The sequence below is a fragment of the Amblyomma mixtum genome, chromosome 6, assembly GCF_055824585.1.
Source record: "Amblyomma mixtum isolate Tamu chromosome 6, ASM5582458v1, whole genome shotgun sequence".
NCBI classification, from domain to species: Eukaryota; Metazoa; Arthropoda; class Arachnida; order Ixodida; family Ixodidae; genus Amblyomma; species Amblyomma mixtum.
This window is the reverse complement of record NC_143017.1, coordinates 68,779,235-68,805,773: the sequence shown is the minus strand read 5'-3', so window position 1 is coordinate 68,805,773 and position 26,539 is coordinate 68,779,235. Positions and strand designations below refer to the sequence as shown.

The window sequence follows — 26,539 nt, the reverse complement described above, 5'->3', positions numbered from 1 at the left end:
CCACTAGTAAATCTTGCTTTTTTCGTGAGTGATATCACGTGTGCATGAATTACTTGAAACAACATCTAGTCAGTACAAAATATATTTATTCGCTGCTACAGAACTGTGAAATCACGTATGACAAGTATAAATAACAAGGTAGTTTGATCTTAAAGGTCATATATATACAGGAGTAATGATGAAGTAATGCGAAACTACAAAAGGTGAAGGGCTATGAACATACACAAGCTGCACCTGCGTGCACTTATCATTTTCTTTCCCCGTCATTTGAAGTGATTACTGGCTTCCATTGTTAGACGAACCAGCCCAGGTTTCAGCGTGAAGCATTTAGAGCAAACCACTTGTATGCAGTTACAAGATTCATGCATTTTTATGTATACACTTTGTTAGTTTGATTTTATTTCCCTTTACTATTTGTGCAGTGTACTAGAAGAATATGTAGTTTGCTTAAGCATAGCTCTACCTTGGGCGAGCTCACACCTGGCAGTTCAGATTGCAAGATGTTAGCAGTCATGATGATAATAAATTATTGAAGTATCATTACAAATGGGGATTTAAATTGCAGTACGGTGATCAAAAATGATTACTTGTGAGGACTTTTTATAGCACAATGGCATTTGCCGAGATGTTTCTGAAGCATTTGGTAACAAACACATAAAAGAATGCTTGCACTTCCCAGCCATGCAAAGCTGATGAAAGTGAGTCGATGAGGACCTCTGAATCACTGGGTACAAATATGCAGTATAAAGTTTAAACGCAAAAGAAAAAAAGTGGCTATATCATGCAAAATCTTCTTCATCCACACTGGGCAAAAGCTCCGATTTACCAACCATGTCATCTTCATTGGGGTCTCCCGTAAGAACAGCACCAGTTACTGCAAAGCTCTTCTGCACTGCATCGTGGCTGGTAGCCTGCAAATGTCGCCAAGCTGCAGCAATGCATTCCAGCATTTCTTGCACAGTTGGAATGCTTCTAGACGAGCCCCTGTCGAGTGACATTTTGTTGACCAAGGCCTGGAACTTTCTCCGCAACCACACAACAACGGGGTGAGTCTGTGAGGAGCAAGCAGGTGGTGCTATAGCCACCTTGATGTCGCTGCTAGCTGAGGCTGCAAACTGCTTGTGCGGCTCAAATGAATCCAAGAAAAGGAAGCTAGGTGACGGCACATAACGACCCCAGACTCGGTCTGCCCAGTACTCAACAGTGCTTCTGTCGACCTTCATTTCTTCTTGGCAAAGGACAAACATGCCATTCACCTCTGAGACACTGCTGGAACCTTTGAGTAATGCGAGTGGTGGCAGAACACCCCCGTCAGAGAGGCAGGAGAGAAACACAATAGCCTGTGCCTGCTCGAAACCGCAGCGACGGACCAGCAGCGACCCGCTGCCCGTACCACCGCCGGCACCAGAGGAGAAATAGAGAGGCACTTCGTCCATGGCACCAATGGCTGCACTGGTCACGCCACACTGCTCCTGCAGCTTCTGGACTTCCTGACGGAAAGAGGATATCTTCTCTTCAAGCACTGCCGGCAGCGGAGTGTCCAGCAAGGGCATCTTTTGCAACAGTGCCTGGTGTCTTTTGCAAAACCGAATGGGCCAGCCCGCAGAACACTTGAAGCCTGTCCTCGTCTGGGATAAGGTGGCTATGGCCTGAGTCTGGATCTCATTGTGCGTGACACTGCGATTTTGTTCTAGTTGTGCCAGGACCCACTCAAGGATCTCGTCGTCCTTTTCATATCGCAGTTGTATGCCAAAGCGTCGGGACCATCTTGAGTACCAGCCAATGCTGCACTTCATTGTTGTGTCACCATACCTACGGTATGTCTCGGCTGCTTTGGCACGCACTTCGTTGGGTCCTGGCTTGTAACCATTATTCCTGCACTGCTGATACCACTGATACACTTCCTTTTCAGCTTCCAGAGCCTTCTTACTTTTTGAAACTTCTTTCTTTCGCACTTTACCTTCCTTCACCATCGCCCTGAGCTTGTCTTGGGTTTTGCTCCAGTCTGACAAGCTGTTACGATCAATTTGGAAGTACTTGGATGCCTCGCTAAACTTCAGCCGCTCTGCCACTTTCACAATTTCCAGTTTGACAGCCGGAGGGAAGGCAATTCGGAACTCTTTCCCAGAGCTTGACTGCAGCTCAGGAAGATCTTCAATCATTTGCTCCATTTCGAGTCGTTTCTTATGCCACACATAGAGCCATCTACAATTTGCCTTCACCTGGTCCTCTCCAAAATAACGAATGATTTCTTTGACCTTCTCCTTGACCTGAGCGGCATCCAGCTTGGCACCTGATGCATTGCAGTCGGTAAGCCACGTTACAAACATCTGCTCTGCAGGAGACACAGTGGTGGTTTCTGTGTTTTTAACGAGGCAGCCCTTTTCCTGTGGAAACAGTCGCTCTAGCTTTTCCCGGTCCCGGCACCATTCGGCCACAGTTGAATGGTGCACTCCAAAATGCTCAGCAGTCTTCTTGAAGGTCGACTGCAAGGCGTACTTAACAACCTGCAACTTGAAGTCAGGCAGATATCGCTCATTTTTCTTTTTCTGGCCGGGAGCACTGCTGTTGCTGTTGCTACTGCTCTCCACAGGGGGAGGAGGAGCTGATGACTGCCCATAATCTGTGTAAGGCTGGTTGGACACCTCCAAAGAGCATGCTGGAGCCATACCATGGTCATAATTGACATAGCTGTCATAGAATGGTGGAGCGATGGGTTGCCTTCCATCACTCTTATGAAGGTCACCACCTCTCATGTGAGGTTGGTCAGCCCAGTAGGAGCCATAAAACATGTGACTGTTCTGGACTGGTGGTGTCATTTGATGAAGCTGGTAAAAGGGGCGTGAGAGACGCTGCGAATCCAAACTCATGTCTGGTGTTGGAAACGATGGACCTGGGTGCTGCCCATGCTGTGATTGGGCGCAGAGAGGAGTATAATGAGGGCTACAGAGTGTGGCACCATGGCCGCCGCTCCTGTCCAGTACAGGCGGTGCCAAGTGTACGCTTGGCTGCTGGTGTTGCTGGTGATGCTGCTGTGCGGTGTTGATGACCTCTCGTGTTGGCTGTTGTGCCGATGTTGTGATAGGATGCATGTGGTGAGATGGTGTGACAGAGGGGTGTGCAGGTTGGCTTGACGATGTTGCGATGCATTCTGTACGTTGTTCAGGAGCAGGCGGAGCGCGAATCTTTGATTGGTCTGATACGGTTGTAAGAACAGCGTAAGATGCTGGCACCTGCGTCTCGGCAGACACAGGAGTAGAAACATGCGGCTCTGCACCAACTACTTGGTCCCCCGTTGCCCCTGACTGCTGATGTTGGTCTTGACTGTGTTCTTCAGCAGGTGCTGTGGCGACATCTGGCTTCTCACCAACCACGTCTACACTCTCAGAATGACCCTGCAAAATGAAAGAATAGTAAAGTCATGAGTACATTCTCAAAGGTAGCAAGAATGGTGAGTTTATTCAAAACCTGAAGGTTAATGAAAACCAAAAGATGTGGCTCTAGGCAGACTCACATGGGAAGTAGCACTTGACTCGTCTTCCACATCAATGTCCTGTTCATCGACGGAGAGGTCCTGAGGATTCATTTGCTCACACCGCCGTTTCCACGCTCTGTGCCAGCCATCCCCAGCTCTGAACTCAGGATGACCGTGTTTCTGGAACAGCCGCTGGGCACGAGCGCAGACAATAGCCTTGGTGAGCTTCCTGCCTGCAAAGAAAGAGTGGTGGGTCAGGGCAGTTAAACGACTGCGCATAAGTGTCAAGCAGTAGGGGTCGTACCTTTCTTTTGCATTTTTTTGTACCAGGCCCACAGCTCTAGATCAATTTCACTGGCACCCCTAAATCTAGTTCGCCTTTGTCTTGATGCTGGAGGTGGCGTTGGTGGTGAGGGTGGCGGAGACGTAGGGGCAGGCGATGACGGAACTGTGGTGGCAGTCTCCTTTGGCTGCGGCTGTTCATTCAAAAAGAAAAAAAAAAAGTGACCAATCAGGCACTGCAGTACAAGCCTTACACACATACTTTTCCTGTACACTATATTTTAGAGGCTTCAGATCTTTATACACAAAGCGAAGTCACGCCAGTGCATATCTAAAACAATATATGCAGTTCTATTTTATTTTCGAGAAGCCACAGCTGTGATTCACAAGGATTGAAGTGCAACCCAGATGAATGAGTGGGCATTTTTATCATGCACACAAGACTAAAATGAAAGTCCAGTGTACGAGAAAACAATAAAACCAGAGCTCTGCAGTACTACTCAGAACTGCAGTATGTGACACGGTGCAGCACATACTAAAGTTCCCAATACCGCATTGCAGTATGTGCTGTTATAGAATGCATCACACAACACTCTCAATACAACGTCTTGAGCAACACAAGTGCCGAATGCACAGACAGAAAACAATTCCGTAATAAGCTAAAACTTCAGCCATCCTGAATAGACTGTCCCCTTTGTACTCTTTTGTTACTTAGTTTAGTTGCATTTCTGCGCCTTGGTGTAATTTTGTTGCTCTTGCGGTTGCTTGTTTGCTGTTATTTGACTTAGATGCATGTCTGCATTTTTTACTGTATTTTTTTCCTTGCTTTTGTTTTTGCTTGCCTTCATTGTATTTTGTATTTTGCTCTTCGCATTTGTCCATGTCCAAGATTTTGTACATCATGTTAATTCGCCTCCCCCTTATGTAATGCCCTCGGGCCCTTAAGGAGAAAATAAATGAAATGAAATGAAAACATGTGAAAGTTACAAACACTTAAAGACCAGAAAAACTTTGAAAACTGAATAGTAATATATGTAACAGTTAGCCTGAAAATTTACTGTGTCTGCATTTTCTTTAGATTGGAATGAAGGTATGAAATTGTTCCGAAAAATAATAAAATGCTGTTTTGACCAGCATCTGCTGCCCAACCATCCATGAGCACGAATATAAAAGGAATATATCTCACCCTCACATATGGCGTAAAACATGTCATTTCAGGGGGCAGCTGCAGCAGAGTCACCTCATTCAGCTCCTGAAGTGGATGCACAGAACAGACATTTTACAAAGCATAGAAGCTTCATGCCCACGGAATGTCAAGAATAAAGGTGCAGACAGCCCTTGGTGTAAATGCAACTGCACTGTTTGGAATACTGCTTAATAAACTTCCTTCTGTGGTCTAGGATACTGCCCATGTTACCACGTTTGTCCCAGGGACTTATTGAAGTGTTCATTTACAGAAATTTTAACATGCAGTTGCTTGTGATTACTTGTCACCTTTCTGACAGTGTAACAATCAAATGTCATTTAGGTGCTCATTCTTTACGCCCATTTATGATCCAATTTCAGAGTCAGACAGCTTGTTCACTCTTCGAGTTTTTTCGTGTTTTTTTTTTCCTCCAATTTTAAAGGGGCTCTAAAGAGGTTCTAATAAAGTTGTGGTGTGCTTGGGATGTTAAAGCACTCTGCTTCAAGAATACTATCCAGCAAGAATTTTTTTAATGCGCTTTGTAGAAGCTGATTTATCTGTAGCCAAAATTTGAATTTCTGTGTCTTTGCACCTTGCAAACATGAGAAAGTCACTGGGAAGGGCTCGCCAACTTTCACACGTGATTGTGGGTTCTCTGCTGCATGTACAAGTGTATTATTTGGCTTGGGTGTTCATGACGAAAGAATGTAGTGACTGAGCAAGTTGATGCACTCTCCTTGGAAGGCATTTAAGAGCCCTTTAAAAGAGCACTATTAGTTCTTCAAGACATAAGCACCTTTACTTCAAGGGGTATTAATAAATCAACCCGGTACCTTTGGCCCAGATAGGCGGGAAGTTCCCTTGAAAAGCACTCCAAATCGTTCACACCATCGCTGTGACCACTGCAAGTTGACATTTGTTTCATCCACCTTTAGTGACTCAGCCCTGAACATCAGGTCAGACACGCTAATCTCGTGGCCTGCGAGGGCATCCCTTCGAACACCAACAAACACATCCGTCTCCCACTGTGGAATGTTGTTGGTGTTCACCTTCCTGGTTATTTCAAGTTTTCCTTTCATCCATTGCTCAATGAGACTTTCATCCACAGAAAGAAGTGTGCTGGCTTCTTTGACACTCTTTTCTTCTGCCACACCAATGGAGAACAGCTTGAAGGAAGCAGGGAAAGGGTCAGGCACAGCAGAGGTGCTCTGGACTTCAGGCTTTGGGGCAGGAGGCACATTCTGGTCGCTCTTCATCCAGTGTTTGACTTTGTGCACGGGTACTCTAAACTTCTTTGCGGCTTGATCGACTGTGTTTGCTCGAGCGTACGAGACAATCTGCTTCTTCAGGCCCTTTGGAGTGTGGCTGCTTTCGTAACTTTTAGATGCAGGAGCAGCCGGGGCTTTTGATTTGGCACTCCTGAGCGAAAACGATGTGGCGCGCTTTTTTGCAGCGGTAGACCGCTTTTTCCTGCGTTTCTGACCCCTGGTTGTCCTCGGCGAAAAATCCTCGTCTTCGGCATGTTCGACATACGCCCTCTTGCTGCCACTTTTCTTAATTTTGAATTTAACGAGCAGCCTTTTCTGGCCTTGTGAACGCTTCCGCCTAGTCTGAGAACTACTTGACGAGGCACTTCTTGGCTCAGGAGTAAAGTCGATGTCGAGTATATCATTTGGCACGTCATCGTCAGAGTCGTCTCCACTGCCTTCATACTTTAGCGGTACTGCTTGCTTGCGCCTTGGCCGCGTCGGCGGAGCAGTTTCCGACATCGCCCTTATCTTCCCTCCTCCTCCTCCTCCTTAAGTTTGATCACGTTCCCATCGCCTGAAACATGAAAAAGAGATGCGCTGATGATTTGCCGCATGATGCAGTTTGAGATAGAGAGGTGCGATTTTCTCAAAACACAGCGGCAAGGAATGCAGATTTTGCCGTCTCCGCACATAAGCTTGAAAGGGCATTCTGAGGTACGCAAATGACAATGACCGTCTGCTTATCACAGCGGAAAAATTGACAATCACACAATGACGGGTGCCGCATTTCTCATCGTACAATAAGCACGCAGTCCAATTTCAGTTAGTTGAATTCAGAAGAAAAAAATGCATTAGGCACAGGGCAATCGCACAAAGCTTATCTTCGTATTTCGAATCTTCAGAAGTGGTATGTGTTATAAGAACAAGCAGCATACCGAGACACGGTCAGATGCCAAGCTACAGCACGAGCGACATTGGTGAGATGTGCCAAGCCTCCCGCAACACAGCGAAGGTCTGACGGCGACTGCAGTGTATATCTCGAGTTTAAAAGCTTCACGGTTAACTCTAATGCACATAAGAAGAGATATTGCGAATAAACACTGGCATGGCGGATATTTAAACCGAGAACAGTAATGGCGTTGAGGCCTGTGTGCACGAATATACGGGACACACAGAAGCACAGGGTTTTGATAAGCGACGCTAAGAGAAAGTTTCTGTTCGCCAGACCAATTATTAAAAAAATTAATTGTACATTTAAGACAAGTCTTAAGCTTAAACAGAGCAAAAAGTCAATGCATTTGGTTGCAATAATAACTGTGAGGTGACTGTAAAACGAAACAAACTTTGTCGCAAGAAAGCACGTTAAAATGTTTGTGAAGTAATAATATACGCAAGTGTAGGAAAACAGATACAAAACACTATTGGCTATTTTCTTATTAATACTTAGGTCACTGTTGAAAGCAACGCGTTTTTGAGAGCTTAATGAATATTAACGCGCTTTGGCCGTGCATGCAACGTCTCCTGGCAACGCTGCTGATGCGGTGTCGGATTTTTTTTCTTTCGCTTTTCGCCGAATGTTTTGCTGTGGCAGTGGTTGCAGTGGTAGTTCCAGTGCGCCAGTGTCCTAAAGCTTCATGTAATCAAATGGCGGAGAAGTTTTCGCGGTTTCATGAAGTTCGAGATTACCAGGTACCCGATTTTCTCATTCTGTAGCGAAGTTTACATGGTGTTCTGATGATGTACCGCTGGTTTTTATGGACCGATTGTTTTTGTGGTCTAAGCCTAAGGTCTCCAAGCTGCGTGGTGGAAACTGTGGGAGCAGCAGATACAGAGTTTGCGATCAGATGGAAATCCCTCAAGTAATTTGTGTACCACAGTTTTTCAGGTGCTCCTTCATGTTATACGTCCTTGCTTTTTTTTTTTTTAATTTTCCTGAACTGTCGGTAACGCGTTGCCATGGCTTGCTGAGACGCGGCTACGACGCTCCGCGTCTTATCACAGGACGTCAAGCCAGTGGTTTGTTTCTGAGGCGTCATATGCACAAAAGGCCCAAAGTTAAAATTTAAGTTCCGGACCCGTTTCATGTACCATAACCTTCATAGATTGTTGAGCAAGGAAATGGCGAATCTTGCTTGGTCTTCGCTACATCGTACTTAACTACGTTGACGCCCTAATCACTGCTTGGGATGACGGGGATCATCTGATCAATTTAGGTGGGGTTTTGGGTCTACTTTAGGAAGCACTGTTCACACTGGGGCTAGACAAGTTTAAGTTTCCAACGAGTTGATTACTAGAGTCATGTGGACACAGCTACAGGGATTCTCCCGAGCTCGGACGAAATGGAAGTGGCGATGAAAGCACCGCGTTCCAGTGGTACTCGCTGCGGTAGAGCAGCGGTTAAGGCTTTCTGCTGCTTAGCACAAGGTCGTAAGATTGAATCCCGGCCGTGGCAGCCGCGTTTCGATAGGGGTGAAGTGCGAAAACGCCTGTGTGCTGTACGGTGTCTGTGCATGGTAAAGAACGCCGGGTGGGCGAAATTCGTCGCATTTCACTGTGGCGTTTGTCACTGCGCACGTGCAGCTTCAGATCGTTGCATACCGCTCATTCCAAACGTTGTAAGGACGTCAAGGGTTTGCAGAGCCTGGGATTAGTGAACTAATGTAGGCCCCTGCCCAGTATGTCTGTGTGTTTTATCCATTGCATCAGCTGTTGACGGCCAATTCCCCCTTGCTTCTAAGGCCGTGCTCTTAGACCGCAGCGATGGCTCAGTCGTTATAGTGCTCGGCTACTGACCCGAAGGACGCGGGTTCGATTCTGGCCGCGGTAGGCGCATTTCGATGGAGTCAGAATGCTAAAGGCCCGTCTACTGTGCGATGCCAGTGCACGTTACAGAACCCCGGGTGACCGAGATTTGTAGAGCCCTCCACTACGGCGTCTCGCATAGTCTGGGTCGCTTTGGGACGTTAAACCCCATAAACCTATCCCTATCCCCCTGGCCTCACCATGCAAGGCATTAAAATCCCTTGTTGCATTGAAGAGCTACTATAATCTGCTGCTGTTATGGTATATTATAACCTCAAGAAGTCTATATTCTTACTTAATATTCTTACTTGTCATGCATCTTCTTGTGGGCTTGGTGCTGTTTTAGCTTGAGGTCAGAGTGCAGGAGAACTGCCTACTTTTGGGAGCTATAGTTGTAACTACTTAGTGTTTACAGCCTGACCTCCCCCAGTTGTTGATAAGGACTCCATGGTGTCACAAAAATAAAGGCTGCAAAGAGGAAGCCACGCCTGATGTCCTTAAGGAAGGGAGATGTCACTTGTAGTCTGTCAGTGTTAGTATGTTGTGAGAAGCATCAGGGGGTAGCTTGACTAACACCAGTGATATATTGGCTGCTCCCAAAGCAGCTATTGTTGCATCTTCTTATTGACGTTGAAGGGTCCAGAAAAGCTGGTATCTCCTTGCCTTCTGAAAATGGATGGGAGCTATTTTAGCCTCCACTCCACTGTTTTCAACTCCTTATCTACATGGCCCTATTGTCTTTGACAGAAGTATAGCCTTTTCGAGTGTTTATAGAGATTCCTGCATCAGAATGGAATCAAAGGGCTTTGTGCACCACCATATCCTGCGTGTAATGATGTTATTGAACGTTGATTCTGAATTAGTAGAAACTTTTTAAGACATGGTCTATACCTGCTTAGCGCAGGAGAAACAATGAAGCATGGTGTTTCCATCGCGCTGTGCATCTCTGTGCTTCGCCAACCATCCCTACCTGTTATACTAGTTAAGAAGGTAGCCGACTCGGTTTCGTTTATCAACTAGCTCGAATACTACTCAGCAAATGCACACAAAAAGGCAGCCTTTGCCTGCAGAACTATTTGTGAGCTAGAAAGTGATGGCTGTGTTCACATTGTTGCATTCAGATGTGTAGATTATTAGTACTAGATTTAATTTATTTATTATTGATACCCTCAGGGCCAAAGGCATTTCAGAGGGGAGCGGTTATGAATGATACAAAGGGAACAAAAGCAAAAATGAAACATACGAGCATCATGTTCCTGGTTATACAATTCAGTAAAAGAAATAAGCATAAGGTTTAAGCCCGAGATAAAAAACAAACTAAGGTAACAAAGGTAAACAAAGGGAATGGAGAATAATAAGTGCATTCGTTGTGAGCCTTAGTATACAATGTTAGCTAAACTGTTACGGAAGTGCAGGTCGTCTTCATTGCTGGCTGTCGATCTGGGAAGGTGGTTCCAATCGGCTGATGTGTGGAGAATGAATGACTGTGAACAAGCTTTTGTTTCGTATGACTTTATGCCGAATTTGTGAGCGTGATCTAGCCGTGGAGAGATGAAAGATGGAAGAGATATGATTTCATCGCATAGATTGGGACAATTGTAAAAAATTTTTTTGAAATAAACATAGCCGTGAAAATTTTTGACAGGAGGCTAAAGATGGAAGGTGAAGCATGTTTTTCACGGTGGAAGAAACAGCTGTGGAAGATGGGTCATGACGAGAATGCTCTTTTCTCTCCCCGTTAACCATGTGATTTAGTTTTGGAGATTTTACGTGTAGGGCCCACCAAAGTATTTACAGAATTTTGTGACACACTGTTAGAATACATCAGGCGTGAAGTTACTGGGCGCTACGAAGAGCCGAAACAAGCGGAATACGCAGCAATGGTTCTGGTGGCGCATTTGCACTAATCTGGGTAAACGACTTGTCCGCCATGAAAGGAGTGGTACTTTACCCAGAGGATGAGGCCATATGGACCAGATCCATTGCTGCGTATGCCGCTTGTTTCAGCTGTTCGTAGTGGCAGACGAATGTTTCTGATATTACGTTTTTGAGTGTACATTCACGAACACTGGTAAAAAGAAGTGTTCGAATCTAGCTTGTTTTGCTCTAAAACGACGTGCCACGTCGAGTTAAGCACGAATACGTGCATTTCACGCAGTTCTGGAGATATTACGTTTTTGAGTGCACACTCACGAACACTGGTAAAACGAAGTGTTCGAATCTAGCTTGTTTTGCTCTAAAACGACGTGCCACGTCGAGTTACGCACGAATACGTGCATTTCACGCAGTTCTGGAGATATTACGTTTTTGAGTGCTCACTCACGAACACTGGTAAAACGAAGTGTTCGAATCTAGCTTGTTTTGCTCTAAAACGACATGCCACGTTGAGTTAAGCACGAATACGTGCATTTCACGCAGTTCTGGAGAGATTACGTTTTTGAGTGTACATTCACGAACACTGGTAAAACGAAGTGTTCGAATCTAGCTTGTTTTGCTCAAAACGACGTGCCACGTCGAGTTAAGCACGAATACGTGCATTTCACGCAGTTCTGGAGATATTACGTTTTGATAACACACTCACGAACACTGGTAAAACGAAGTGTTCGAATCTAGATTGTTTTGCTCTAAAACGACGTGCCTCGTCGAGTTAAGGACGAATACGTGCATTTCACGCAGTTCTGGAGATATTACGTTTTTGAGTGCACACTCACGAACAGAGGTAAAACGAAGTGTTCGAATCTAGCTTGTTTTGCTCTAAAACAACGTGGCACGTCGAGTTAAGCACGAATACGTGCATTTCACGCATATCGGGAGATATAACGTTTTTGAGTGCACACTCACGAACACTGGTAAAACGAAGTGTTCGAATCTAGCTTGTTTTGCTCTAAAACGACGTGCCACGTCGAGTTAAGCACGAATACGTGCATTTCACGCAGTTCTGGAGATATTACGTTTTTGAGTGCACACTCAAAACTTTTCAGGTTGGTACAGGACCCGCCACGAACAGCAGAATGTGGCCTAACCTCACTGCCCCCGCTGCCTTAGAAACTTTAGACACTATTAGGAAACTACCATTGAAGAAGTTGTAGAGCATAACGGCATAGAGCTCATATCACCCAATTCTTCTTCATTGCCTTGCACATTGTCATCTGCTAGAGAAGCAGCTCCTGTAATGAGACCACCTTGGACTATTATCTCTCATTTGAGGAGGAAGAACAGTCTGTAGAATGTTTTCCAAGCTGAGTTTTTGTGGTGTGTGCGTTGCCTTAACTTCCCCTTGCTTGTTTTCAAGTCTTGGGGTGTGTGTTTGTTGTGTCCCCTTATTGCTTTTGTGTGTGTGCGCCCCCGCGTCCTCCTCCTAACGACCACTCAATCCTCCTCCTAACGACCACTCGCATCCTCCTCCTAACGACCGCTTGCCCCTCGTCGCACGCTGTCGCCGGATGCCCCCCCACGGTGCGCCCCCGCACCCTCCTCCTGTTCTGGGAAGCCACTCCCTGCCGTGGACGCTTCTCCACTCCCTCCTTTCTTCGGGCGGCCAGTTCGGCTCCTGCCTCGGTCGACGCTGGTCGCACCCTCATCGGCTTTAAATAAACGAAGTCTTAAAGTACCGTGTGCGTCTTTCGCTGCATTCAACACAGCGACCGGACACGACAGTGGCGACGAGAAAGTGGATTCGACCCGCGCTACGCAACGCTATTGACAAGCCATGGCTACGCGAGGGTTTCCCAATCAGATACCAGAGTTCAACGGCTCATCGTGGTCATCGTGGGTTGGACGCCTTCAGTTCTACTTTGAAGCTAACAACATCACAGACCCAGCCTTGAAGAGGGCCAACCTGCTGACGCTGTGCGGGGAGCAGACCTACGATACTGTCTGCGCCCTTATTCAGCCAAGCACACCAGCGGCAGTGTCTTACGACGACATCGTAAAAGCGCTGCAAAAGCACTACGACCCAAGGCCATCCGAGGTCTACAGCCGGGCTCGCTTCCAACGACGAGATCAACTGGGAGGAGAAACTGTGAGCGCCTACGTAGCCGCGCTCAAGAAGCTCGCTGCCGACTGCAATTTTGGAACGCTGTCGACAACAGCTACCGGGCAGGAGGGAGACGCAGCTTCTTCTGCTAACACCACCATGCTTCCCTTGGACGTGATGTTACGCGACAGATTTGTGTGCGGACTGAGTGACGAGTCACTGCAGCAGCGCCTGTTCGCTGAGAAGGACCTCACATTCAGCAAAGCTTACGACATCGCCGTTCGAGCGGAGAGCGCCGGTCACCAGCAGAGAGGGATTCGCCGGAACACCGACCCGGTACACCAGACAAGCAACCAGGTGCGCAAGCCTTCTGTTGTTGTAAAATCGGTCAAAAAGGCACAACGCTGCTGGCGGTGTGACGACCAACACAACCCCCAGGGATGTCGATTCCAGTCAGCCACGTGTAATTTTTGCCACAAGCGAGGGCATATCGAAAGAGCATGCATTACGAAGCGGAGACTTGCCAAGATAAAGTCGCCTTCCCAGCCTAATCACAGCGTCAACGCCTCAGAGAATACGCCGCTATCTGATCTCCATGGAACAACATCAGCAACACCATCTGTGTTGTACGACCTGAACACCATGAATCTCGGCACGCGACCGAAGATTTTTACAGAAGTAAGCGTACATCACCAGCTGATTAAGTTCGAGGTGGACTCCGGCGCAGCCTGTACTCTGATCAGTGAGGACACGTTCCGAACTTCATGGCCATCTGACGCACCCGCCCTGCAACAAGACGACACGCACCTGCGAACGTGGTCAGGACAGAATCTGCCACTATTGGGCTCTGCCAACGTGCAGGTTAACTACAACGGCCAGACCCATACGCTACCTCTGCTTGTTGTGAAGGGCACAGGATCAAGCCTTCTAGGGAGAAATTGGTTTTCTCCACTAGGCGTGATGATATGCGGCAAACATCAAAACGCCGATGCGCTAAGCCGTCTGCCACTAGACGCAACTGTTGACGAACCATTTCCACCAGGAGACGTTCTGATGTTCGAAGCACTGCCAGAACCTCCGCTTACAGCAGGCACAGTTGCAGCATCTACGCAGAAGTGCGCAGCTCTCCGGCTAGTTTACACAGCTGTTCAACAAGGCAACGTGCATAAACTCAAAGGGGACAACTTCGACGCTTACCGCAGGCGAGCTACAGAGTTGAGCACCCATCGCGGCTGCATCATATTTGGGTCCCGAGTTGTGATGCCGAGAGAACTACGCGCACAAGCTATGTCTCTCATCCACGCCGGACATCGGGGCATCGTTGCAATGAAAAAGTGTGCCAGAAGCTACATGTGGTGGCCTGGCATTGACAACGACATCGAAACAGTGGTGCGAGAATGCAAGCCTTGCCAGAGCAGCCGGAGCGCCCCGCCGAAAGCTCCTGTCCCAGAATGGGAAAAGCCAGACACACCATGGCACACACTGCACATTGATTTTGCAGGACCAATTGAGGGCTGCACTTTCCTTGTGGTCGTAGATGCCTACACAAAGTGGCTTGAGATAAGGCAAATGGGACATACGACTTCGGCAGCAGTCATTGACAACCTCCGATCACTATTTGCAACGTTCGGCCTGCCGCGCAAGGTAGTGTCGGACAACGGAACACCGTTTGTGTCTGCGGAGATCCTCAAGTTTTATCGCGACAACGGGATCTCATCAGTTACATCGGCTCCCTACCACCCAGCGACAAACGGACAAGCCGAGCGCTACGTAGCCGAGCTAAAACGCGCCATTGAAAGAGATCAGACAGGCTCGCTGCAGCGCCGCCTTGCGCGCTTTCTCTTCAAGCAGCACACGACGGTTCAGAGCACAACAGGCGAGACCCCCTCGAAAATGATGTTCGAGCGTGAAATGCGAACCCAGCTCACAGCCATCCTCCCCGAGCCAAAGGCAGAGACGTTCCGGGAAGAAAAAGCAATTCCGCGCTGCGGCACGCTTAGTGAGGGGCAGCGCGTCCTCGCCCGACAGTTTCTGAAAAAGCCACGCTGGGAGGAAGCTACAATTGTCAGACGCATAGGCCTGCGCTCTTGGCTCGTCAACATACATGGCACAGTAGCACGCCGACATCTCAACCAGCTGCGTAGATTTACGACGCCGTCTGAGAGCTGTCCGCCAGCGGAGAGAACACGTGCACCATTTTCCCACATAGCCTGGCACCTCTTCCCGGAAGAAGAGACTTCGCCCAGGACAGACCTAGGAGACACAGCGAACAACAGCCAGCCTACAAGTGTTTCTCCCCCGAGCGCACAAAGCCAGCGCGCCTCCACGCGTGAGCGCCGACCCCCTGCACGATACCAGGCAACTTTCTAAGGGGGAAGGAAGTGTTGTGTCCCCTTATTGCTTTTGTGTGTGTGCGCCCCCGCGTCCTCCTCCTAACGACCACTCAATCCTCCTCCTAACGACCACTCGCATCCTCCTCCTAACGACCGCTTGCCCCTCGTCGCACGCTGTCGCCGGATGCCCCCCCACGGTGCGCCCCCGCACCCTCCTCCTGTTCTGGGAAGCCACTCCCTGCCGTGGACGCTTCTCCACTCCCTCCTTTCTTCGGGCGGCCAGTTCGGCTCCTGCCTCGGTCGACGCTGGTCGCACCCTCATCGGCTTTAAATAAACGAAGTCTTAAAGTACCGTGTGCGTCTTTCGCTGCATTCAACACAGCGACCGGACACGACAGTGTTGTTGTGAAGTTTCTGTTCCATTGGAAACTAGCTGAAAGGAAGAAATTGTTCACGATGTGGGATGGCTGATTTCTGTTTGCGGAATTTTTGAATTTCATGTGATTTCCTCCGAGTGCCTCCTTTCTTAAGAAGACACCTAACTTTAGTGGCATGCTTTCTTCTCTACAATGATACAGAAGACACTACTATGCATGAATCACCACATGATACTCACCTCTGACAGCTAAATTATTTATTATCGAATTTTTCTGTGGTGCTGTTTCGGTTTTGGTTTAAACAGCCAAACGATGACTGTGACGTCAACATGTGCTTATAGGTCACGTGAAACATGAAGAAACTAATATAATCGCTGCTTCTACATTCGTTGTTATTCTGTCTGTTGAGGTAGGCTGGCTTTAGCAGCATTGTAGTGAATTAAAACGACGAAGCAACGATTATATCTCCGTTTGTTCATGCCTCTATAAGAGCATGTTGATGTCACAGTCATCGTTCGGTTGCAACCGTAACAGCACAAAAAGAAATTCGATTATAAATTATTTAGCAGTCGTAGAAGAATACCACATTGTAATCCGTGTATAAAGTGCCTTATGCATCATTACAAAAAAAAGAACGCCGCCGCGGTGGCTCAGTGGCTATGGTGCTCGGCTGCTGACCCGAAAGACGCGGGTTCGATCCCGGCCGCGGCGGCTGGAATTTCTTTGGAGGAGAAATTCTAGAGGCCCGTGTACTGTGCGATGTCAGTGCACGTTAAAGAACCCCAGGTGGTCGAAATTTCCGGAGCCCTTCACTACGGCGTCTCTCATAGCCTCAGTCGCTTTGGGACGTTAAACCCCATATACCAAACCAAACCAAAAAAAAGAAAACGCCCCCCAGAAGTTAGGTGTCTGTCCTCTTTTAAAGGGACCCTGAAATGATTTTGATGGGCATATTCTAGTGCAGCAGATCTGTAGAGGTGGTCTTTGTGGGTATTTTGAGTTGAATTCGAAAGCTCTGCGTGGACCCTATAATTTAGAAATAATTGAAAAAAATCGCTGCTCGCAGTAGCGCGCAACTGATTAGGGCGACACATCTCACCATGCATTCCCTACCCCGATGACATTAGTGGGCAGACTGGGCGAGCTTGAAGGCTGGCTTCTCTGCCCACTGACATCACCGAGGTAGGGGATGCGCGGAAAGGTGCGTCGCCCTAATCAGTTGCGAGCTGCTGCGAGCAATGATTTCTAAAAATTATTTCTAAATTATAGGATCCATGCAGAGCTTTCGAATTTGGCTCGAATACAGATCTGTTGCACTAGAATATGCCAGTCAAAATCATTTCAGGGTCCCTTAAAAGGGGTGGCAGCATTTACTTTGTTTTGTGTAAGGGTTTGCGAATAGTGCTTTTTCTAAACTGAACTGGATACTAGTTTAATTAAAAACCTAATGGAATATGAATAAAATAGTCATAGAACCGAATTGAATATGAATCGAGTATTGTACAAAACGGGCAGTCGTGCAAAACATTGAAGTGCTGGCTGAAGTGCTGTAGTACGGTACTCTAATTAAAAGGCGTATCGCGCATCTCCACTAAGAGGTATACATGAAGCCAGTATGTTAACTCCATGGCTGTCAAGTGATACATATAGGACATTGCATTTTGCTCTTGTTGACGAAAGAAAAACTGGAGTGGATGACAACTACACATGAGCCGTGCCCTGAGAGATATGGCGTCAAATCAGGGTTTGCTGAACTTGCCTGAGCTCTGCCATGTCGTCCAGTGCTAGAGGTCATGTGTGCATCGTGCTGCAATGCCCTTCATCCCACCTTTCCACGAATACTGGTCACATATATTGGTGTGGGCAGAGAAAAAGAAAGAAAAATAATGTTGCCTAGCCAGCAGGATGGTACTCGACATCGGTGTTAGTCCTGTTTTTGGAACAGCCGTCAGAGGATAGATACGGAGGGCCTTATTCGAACTTCTTGCCAGTTATTCGAAAAGTTAGAACATTTTGGATTCGTTTCGAATAATTTTGAACGTACTCTATTTGATTCGTTTGAATTATCATATAGGAGGATGTTTGATTCGCCATTCGAAGTTTTCAAATATTTGCACACCCCTTGTTTTGAGGAGGGGAATGAGCATTACAGAGTATTGTAGATGGTATTGGTCTACTTTCATTCCCATCTTGTAGGAACAGACGTTCACTGGGCATCAAATGTCTCGGATGCCTATCCGCTCTGCTTTTGCTCTGTGAGGCATGCCGTCACAGTAAGCACTGAAAGCGCCTTGTCCACCCATTGCATGGTGACCACTTATCTGCAGTTGTCTCAACAGCGGTGAGAACTGTTGTCTGAGGGCTGCCATCAAAGCCTAGTAGCAGTGCATGCCCACCTGCGTGGGTGTTATGACTGAAAGTTTTGCCCATTGGTTGTTATAGCTTGTTGTGCGAGGATTTAAACATTATTAAAAGTGGCCTGTATGCGTATGTGAATTGAAGGCATAAAATGGTCCTATGGCGGTTAATCTGCAGGGGTTATGTGAACTTGAAATCAAACCTACATTGGATGCGAGCACATTTACGGAAATTGAGGTGCTCACTGGTACTGTCTTGTCATTCCAGGGAAAAGGGGTTGATGTCTACGATGACAACCTCATCGAGCTCGAACAGTCTTCGCTCGCTGAGCCAATTACACAGGTAAAACTTCTCTATGCTTAATCTGTGCATGTTTATGGGATTCAGCATGTCCCATAGTGTTGCACTGTTTTCCAAAAGTGGTGAGGCTTGTTAATCAGATGAAGCTACCAAGATGAGGTGTCTAATACTAAAACTTGAAATGTGTAGCTTTGCTTTGGTTGTGCCAAGCAGCATGTTTAACGATATCATTGTATCATTATTACATCCATGTCTTTTGCAAGTTGGGGGTAAATGCAGATAGCTCATGTTTATTCAGTTACCCATAGTTTTACTATACGTGAGCATTTTTATCTAGGGGAAGTTCAAGGAAACCTAGCCTTCTTGTTTTAGAATAGGCAGCACTTATGTTAGAAAAGGCTTAAATATGCTAAATATAGGCCAATTTGGCATTGGTGTGTCTGCCATATGTATGCACCATTTTTTCCTTTTTTTTTCTTGTGCTATTTGCCTCAAGTCAAACAACAAATTCGTGTACTCAATAAACTGTGCGATTTCAGTTTTGGCTTGGTTAGTAATTAATTACATAGTTAATAAAGTCCTGAGACATATTATAAAACAAAAGAGCACCTATGGTGCGAGGCAGATTTTGCTTTATGCCTTCTAAAATCTTGTGTGAGACTTGTGATGACTGTTTGGGTTTAAGGTATGCAGCTTAGGCTACCGATTTGGCTTACTGTGAACAATAAAATTAAGGGGTTGCATGCCATTTATTAGGCTATGTAACACACTTATCACAGGGTTTGTTTTTGTACAGGCAATAGCATGGCAGTCCTCTTGCACATTTTTTGCTATTTGATGCTATAAAGTGTTGTGCGTCTGAATATTGAAGTTACAATGAAATATGTAAGGTGAATAAATTGGACATAAAATATGTTTGGGGAATAGATTGGTTGACCTAAAGAGAACTACTGACTGCATATTTTATTTCCTCATTAGGGCTAACTGGCAGATTTTATTATGTACATTTTTTTGCATGTTCAACCATTATGGGTAAATTTTAATGGTTGTTGGCAAACATGGTCTCAGTATTTCATTCATGTTCCCATTGTGTTTAGCTACAGCTTAGTGCTGCCTGTATTAACATTTCTCTCTGCAACCCAATTTCTTCGGTGATGTGGGTGAAGGATACCACAGATAAAAGGAAAACAGATGCATTTCTACTGGATAGTGTACCGTATTTTCCGGTGTATGAGACGCGGGTTTTTTTTCAAAAATCTTGCTGGTGCGTCCTATACAAGGGTGCGTCTTATATGCGAATTTTCCGTTTTTTTTTTTTTTGCGAGTTCAGAAATTACTCAGGTTCATGTTCAAGCTTTTTTCACCGAAAAAATATTACTACCAATAATGCGGTTGTAACATGGTTAATACTTCAATACGGGGACCGCCATGCGCAACTTTTTTAGGTGAACTTTATCATGAAACGGCGGGGTTGACCACTTCCGGGATCTTAAACACGCGGCCGTTTCAGAGGCCCCAAGCAAAGGTAATGTGAAATGTCAAAATAAGGTGACAGTCGCGCTTCTCGCCATTGTCAAGACAAGCCAAGAGAAGCCGATTTTTTTTTTAGTCACCCTTTGCAAGTACGTAGTGCAAAGAGAATGCTTCAGCCACGTTGCCTTTTCGGTAGCACATCCGAAGATGAAGACATTGAAGGTTTTATGTAAAAATAAATTGTTATGGACATAAAGAGAGTTCTTTCGCTTTTTTTCTTTTGTGCTAAAACATGGGCAGGTATGGCGTGAGTGTTGCCTTTTTCGATCACGTAGCGTTGCTTAAGAACTTCTCACACGTACGGTGCATTTTGCGATGGTCGCATAAGCATGTTTAATTAAGCCTCACTAGCCTAACTGGGTAAATTGGGGTGCGCCTTATACACGGGTGCGTCTTGTATACCAATTTTTTCAATAACAGCCTGCATATATGGCGGGTGCATCTTATACAAGGGTGCGTCTTGTACACCGGAAGATACGGTAGTAAGCATGGGTTTAGGCTTTCCATCTTCCTACAGGAAGTGTGTTTATCAATACCTTTGTTTTTCGAGCGAGCAGGCAAAAGTCTTTGCTGTTATTTTTATATCATTTAGCCGGGGGGTATGTATGCTTTCTAGCATTGATACCTTTTGTAAGGCAAGTTTGCCTTTTACTAACAGCAGGGCAGCTTAGTTGTGAACTTGCCAGAAATGCCACAAAAACTTTCTGTAGGAACACTGCATATGATGTAGCACTAGCTAATTATGGTGTATTTATTGTCCACGAGCTGTCTCTTGAAATATGCAGCAAGTAGCATAAACTTGTCCCATTGAGCTTTGAAGTTTTGTCTCTCAGAATATGTGCGTACAGGCAGGGACAAAAGTCTCTGTACTCCCGGTCAACTTTGTGGGTCTGAAGCCAGGGCTAGGCTGGAAAGGAAATTGAGGTGGGCCTTGGTTCTTATGCTACAGGGAGTGGATTTGTCATTGTTTGGGCCTAGTTAGGGCTGAGGTAGCCCACTCGCCATGCCATGGGGACAAAAGCTGGTCTCCTTCCCTTTCCTGCCTAGCCTTGGCTGCAGAGCCATAGGAAGTTGGCTGGGAGTGTAGGACGTGTGAGCCGCAAACCAAGATGATAACTCTGTTATTAGCCGCCTTATTGCGACCACTCTTGTGGAGGCAAAAGTCAAACTCATTCTTTATTAGTAAAACTCTCATTCTTTATTCTGTGTAGAGAATTGATGTAATCGCTGACAGACATGTTTCCTGTGGGCCTAAATGGCTTTCCGAGCATCTTGGAGACTTTTGTCCACGTTGGTACATATTTGTGCATGCTCTAGTGATGGAACTGGCTCCCTTCTCTCACTCTCCCATGGGCAGCGTTGCCAGGCCTGGCGGCTCTCTAGGAGTATGTGGCCCGCACTATTATTTTAGGTACAATTAAGTGCAGTTTATTCAAGAAAGTCTGGAAGAACTTTATCCATTGGAAAACGGCAGAAAGCTCACTCAGGCAATCAAGGATTTAAACCTGTGGCAGTCTTGTTTTCATGCACCATTAAGCAGCAATACAGGGTGCACGCTGTATTAAATAAACTACACCATGAGCCGGCAAATTACAAGTTTGTTGTGTGTTCTATAACAGCGTTCCAAAATAGGTTTATGCTGTTTTTTTATCATGCTGTACCCATGCCTTTCAAGTCCAAAACAGCACTCTTTGAAGTTGCGTGATGGTCACATCTGAGCCCAGAAGTGTATCGCACCTTGTTAACTGTAATTGGCATTGCCTGACAGCACTTGCAAGCTCATTCATGCTTGGTTTTTTCTCGTGTCAATCTGCTCCCTTCCTACCATTCTTTATTCAATTGCATCCTCCGTAATGTGTTACAAGCAACCACAAAAAAATTGCAGAAGCAGTTCAATGGAGAATGCTCTGTGACAAGCAAAACATCTTTTCCAGTCCTCGTAACCATGTAGAAGTAACTTTACCAAATTGGCTTCAAGGGTGTGACGCTTCACCATGTCTCCACATTTTGATCGTGGAGTGCTTAGTGTTGCTGCTCTACATGTATCAAATGTCTTGTTTGCCTCTGGCATCAGACACTGGCCTCAATATAGCTTGGAACTATGTGTGTTGTGTAGTTAACCTCTGAGCAGCACATGAGGTAGCTTCAGCAAGTATAGGTCAGATGTTTTAGGGGAATCCCCCAAGGTGGAGTAGATTTGTAATAAGGGAATAATGACTCATTGGCATCCACCCGAGCGCAGCCATACGGCTACAAAGGAAAGCTATACAGCTTTCTCAGAAACTTCGTAGTTGAAGTTATTGATCAGTTCGAGTTGTTGATCAATTCGCTCTCGCCCTACCATAAGCTTGCCGTCCCGGTTAGCTCAGTCGGTAGAGCGACTGCTCCGGTGAAGCGGTGGTCCCGGGTTCGAACCCCGGACCAGGACGAATTTCTCTTTAACTACGAAGTTTCTGAGAAAGCTGTATAGCTTTCCTTTGTAGCCGTATGGCTGCGCTCGGGTGGATGCCAATGAGTCATTGTTCCCTTATTTCAGCAAGCATACCAAACAGCAAACATAGTGTGACTAAGTTCCTTTGTGTGGTGCAGGCAGGGTATAGTACTTGGCTGCCTGTTGCAAATCTCTCTATCCTTGTGTCTGCCCTTGGCTTTCTTTTTGGCCACGAATTTATGCCTGTGGCCTGGCAACTGTGCCTGTGACGGGAGCAGTGACGGGAGACCCTTTCCCCTTTTTGGAAGTGAAGCGCGAGCGTGTGTGTGTGTGTTGTGTGTACCCCCCTGCTGTTGCCCGACCAAGCACGCTAGTGGCAGGTATGAGAGGTGGTAGGGGGCTGCTGCCGTCTCTGCTGGTGGTGGCCGCTGCCTGGGCGTGTGCTGGGGGCGCTTGTCCGTGTTGGTTCTACTTGGCTCCTCCCTCCTTTTGTCCTCTCCTGCGGGGGTTGCACCTCCTAGGACAATCTCGGCTACCAGCTGCTCCTGCGACATGGCTGGAAGTCCGGACAGGGCCTGGGCAAGAACGAGCAAGGTTTGGCCATGGCACACACGCCTCCTTCCCCCTTCTCTCTCGTTTCGTGCATTGTGTGTGCTGCCTTGATTTGCGCGCTGTTCTTTGAACTGGGTTGAAGGGTGCAGCACTTGTGGAGAAAATGTGCACAGGAGTGGAGACTCTGCTTTCCGGCATGGTGCCGCAGTTCACAGGTGGCTCAGTGCCACCTGAATGTTCACTGGCTCTGATGGTAGGAACCTTAATGTCTCCTGCCCTGAATCAGGAGGGACTCTGGTAACTCAGGACGTACTACGTCCGCCGCTTATGAACGTGGGTGGCGCTGATGAACACTCTCAAGGTTAGGTTACTTGTAAACATAAATAATCCCGAAAGCAGAAGGTTTGACAGCCGTCGCCGTAGCTCAGAGGTAGAGCACCGGACGCGTAATTCGGAGTTCGTGGGTTCGGTTTCCCACCGGCAGCATGTGGTTGTTTTTTTCTTCTGCTTTTCTAATCAATTAGCTTTAAGCGATGACATATTCAGTAATATTTAAATTAATCAACACCACAAAATCAATAAATTTTTAAAAAATCCCCTGTGTCCTTTGGGTTTCTGTGGCTGTTGGCTTCTCTCGTATATATATATACTGCCCTGTGGTGTGGGCTGTCATAGTGAACCCAGCATTCCATGCCACTCCTACTTGCCTCTTTTGGTGATTCAAAATGTAATCAGGTTTGCTGGTAGTTGCGCCATTGCTGTGTTCCCACTCCTGTGCGTCGTTTCATTGCTGTGCCTTTCGCTGGTGTGGCAGGCAGTGCGGTACGTTGCGGGCCAGCACATGCGTGGTGCAGACTGGATTTAAAACATTGCCTGAAATTGTGAGGCAAATAATGTTGGATTTGTGCTGGCAGTGCTGAACTGGTTATGGCTAAAAACAGAGCAGGCATTGAACTGCCTTGAACCAGTTCAGTCAGTTCAACTGGCGCAGATGAACAAAGTGGGTGTTAAGCCTGAAGCCTTAATAGAAATTCACCATCCCAGATTTGAGTCTGATTAAATTTATAGCATCTTAGTTCTTGTGCCCTCTAGCCTTTATTCATCCTGGTGCCATTAAACCCTCAAATTTATCTTTGTTGTCATACTTTAAGTTGAATTGACACTTGGAAACTGCGGAGAATTTAGGGTAAGCATTGTTCTAAGAACTTGAATAGCTTATGTCGTTCACGACAAAGTGCGAGATTGCTGGCAATTTTGGTTTGCTTGAGAATCATATATAGTGTGTGCTGTATCGTCAGCAAATTTTGCTTCCTTTTCAAACTTTTGGAATTAGGCTGGAATTTGTAGTTATGATTATTGAGGACTGTAAAGATGTAAAATTTTTCATTTAATTTTAGCACTTTTCTCTTAAATGGTGTGCATTTGAGGGGTTGGAGTTGCTAACTGGCCATAGCAAAGTGACAGTCTATTGCTCTCCGCAAGTACAGGCTTTGACTCATCTAAACAGAGTATTTCGTTTTATCAAATTTTATTGTATCTATGCCACATGAGAAATCTCAGCACCTATGAAGCCTGTTTCTATCCCATGCTTGATGGCCCCGCTAACATGTCCCTGCCACTGTGTATATTTTATTGATGCAGTACGATGTGTGACTCTCAAGTGCAACAGTTTTGGTGAGAATGCGTGCAGCGTATTTTGAAGAAAGTACTACTACTTTAATTGAAGGTGGTAGGGTAGTACATGTGCAGTCGCGTCAATTCGAAAGTGATCACATTTATGCCGCCAATAAACTTATAAAAAAACCAATGAACTTTTCTTGTAAGACGATCCCGCATTCTCCTCAAAAAAAAGTGGAGGGTCAAAGGACAAAGAAGCCAACTAATTTCATGCATTTCGTTTGGTCTTCTTGCAAAAATAGAAGCTGTAGTAGAGAACTTCATTCGAGCTGGTTTGACCTAAAGTGATCATCTCCTTATTGATTTTGATTGTACTTCAGCTACAGACCATGATGGTGGGACATTAATTAGGCTATGCTGTGCAGTTCATTTTCGATGTGCTTGTTTCTTGCTAGAGAAACTGTTACAAACCAGTGTGCTTTCCTTCCTCTTTGTCCCATCGGACACACACTGCTTTTCATCATTGCGAAGTTGCTTTTTACAGCCCTTGAAACCTCGGTAGTCATTCTCAAAGCTCCATTGAGTCAATCGCAGTTGTATTTAGTGATCAATGAACCCTATATTGAGGTAGTGGTTGACCCCACTACATTCCATTGTCATTGGTCAAATGGATCTTGAGGGTACCTATGTAACAGGGGCGTTAGCCTTCCTATTCTGGCTAACTCATCCGCAGATACGTAGAATGCTGTAGGTGTTTGCAGCGCACACGAAACACAGACGGACAGAAAAGGGAACGAAACACAGCGCTGTGTTTCGTTCCCTTTTCTGTCCGTCCGTGTTTCGTGTGCGCTGCAAACACCTACAGCATGAAAAACCAACTAGCCCAAGAAAAGATGATTCTGATACTTAGAAGACACTCATGTCGTAGCGCCCATGTTGCTTAGTTTGTTGTGGCACTGTAGTGCTCACAATGCATGAAGTGTCACGAGAAGAAATTGTGTCGGCTTTCTTTAGGGGGAGAAAGAATGAGTGTTTTAATTAGTACACCTTGCTATAGTGTGGTGTGAAGCTTGCTGAAGTGTAGAAAAAAAAGGCTAGTTAATGCCAGTGGTACAAGGTTGCGTGAAATCTGTTGTACTTTTGTGTGCAGTCCAGAATTTTTTGGTTAATGTGAATTTTGCGCTCTTTGTTTATAATTATGCTCTCCTGCAGAATAAGAGTGTCTAATTAGAATGGAGTGGTAAAAAATGTCAAGTGAAGAACAGGCTTGGCAGCATTTGCGAACTACAAAGCAACATGCTAACTGTTTTTAGCTATCACAGTGGTGCAGGTTCTTGCAGCAGCATCATTGGAGTGAATTTTGCTGTTTCTGCACAACGTTAAATTCATCATAATGAGCCAGCTGAATCTTTTTGTGTGCTGCCAGAAGTGATTCCTTAAGGTCAGACTTGCTATTTCTTTTACTCCATGTGGTCTGTGCTTATATATGCACATTGTACTCAAGCTTGAAAACACTGTAGGCATCACAAAGGTCTTGAGTAGAATTCGGAAACAGCAGTGCCTAGTGGGTGTCAGCACCTTCTAGAATAACGATTTTTTTGCCGCTTTGTGAAAAAGAAAGCTTTTCTATTCACATGTCTGCCGAAGTTCTCAATTTTCATGGTCGATATTCCTGTGTTTGTGCACAGATTTATGCCCAAGGTGCTGAGCAGTCTTTCCTGCCTTCTAATGCAAAGATAGCTAACATGCTCAACCACTGTCTTTATTTTGTTGACAAGAATTTGAAAGCTTTCAGTGGACCTAATATGCTTGGTGAAAGGAATTAACATTTGCTGTTCTTTTTTTGCATTATGGATATTTTTCTAGTCCTTTGGTTGTCTGTTGCATGTCTTTGAACACACGTACTTCGGAAAAGTACCTGCAGGTTACTATTAACATGTTTTTGCCTTTAATTAGGATATAGCCACTCTCCAGAAGACGTTTACGTTGCACGGATAAGTATCTTTTAGCCATTCCCTCTGCAACCTAAGCCATGGATACAGCCGAATATGCATGGACCAACAAATA

The 26,539-nt window shown here is 46.0% G+C and overlaps 2 protein-coding genes across 3 annotated transcripts in view; one reads left to right on the top strand and one right to left on the bottom strand.

Annotated features, from left to right (window-relative positions):
* Nucleotides 1-69: 69 nt before the first annotated feature.
* LOC149339305 (uncharacterized) lies at nt 70-7,448 on the bottom strand. The gene is made up of 6 exons (XM_089548057.1): nt 7,129-7,448; nt 5,777-6,767; nt 4,944-5,009; nt 3,780-3,951; nt 3,515-3,708; nt 70-3,395 (listed from the first exon to the last, which is right to left on the bottom strand). Exons 2-6 carry the CDS (start codon nt 6,710-6,712, stop codon nt 780-782), a joined length of 3,984 nt encoding a protein of 1,327 aa, XP_089404183.1. The 5' UTR covers nt 6,713-6,767; nt 7,129-7,448; the 3' UTR covers nt 70-779.
* Nucleotides 7,449-7,712: 264 nt separating this feature from the next.
* The window catches only part of LOC149339304 (uncharacterized), a 43,403-nt gene continuing 24,576 nt past the window's right edge, over nt 7,713-26,539 (top strand). The window contains exons 1-3 of one of the 2 annotated variants that reach the window (XM_089548055.1): nt 7,713-7,882; nt 18,307-18,381; nt 22,825-22,897. In XM_089548055.1, the coding sequence (XP_089404181.1) occupies nt 7,730-7,882; nt 18,307-18,381; nt 22,825-22,897 (301 nt within the window). In that variant the 5' untranslated portion in view covers nt 7,713-7,729. Of the gene's footprint in view, nt 7,883-18,306; nt 18,382-22,669; nt 22,898-26,539 lie in introns of both variants that reach the window. The other variant, XM_089548056.1, reaches the window with a different exon arrangement.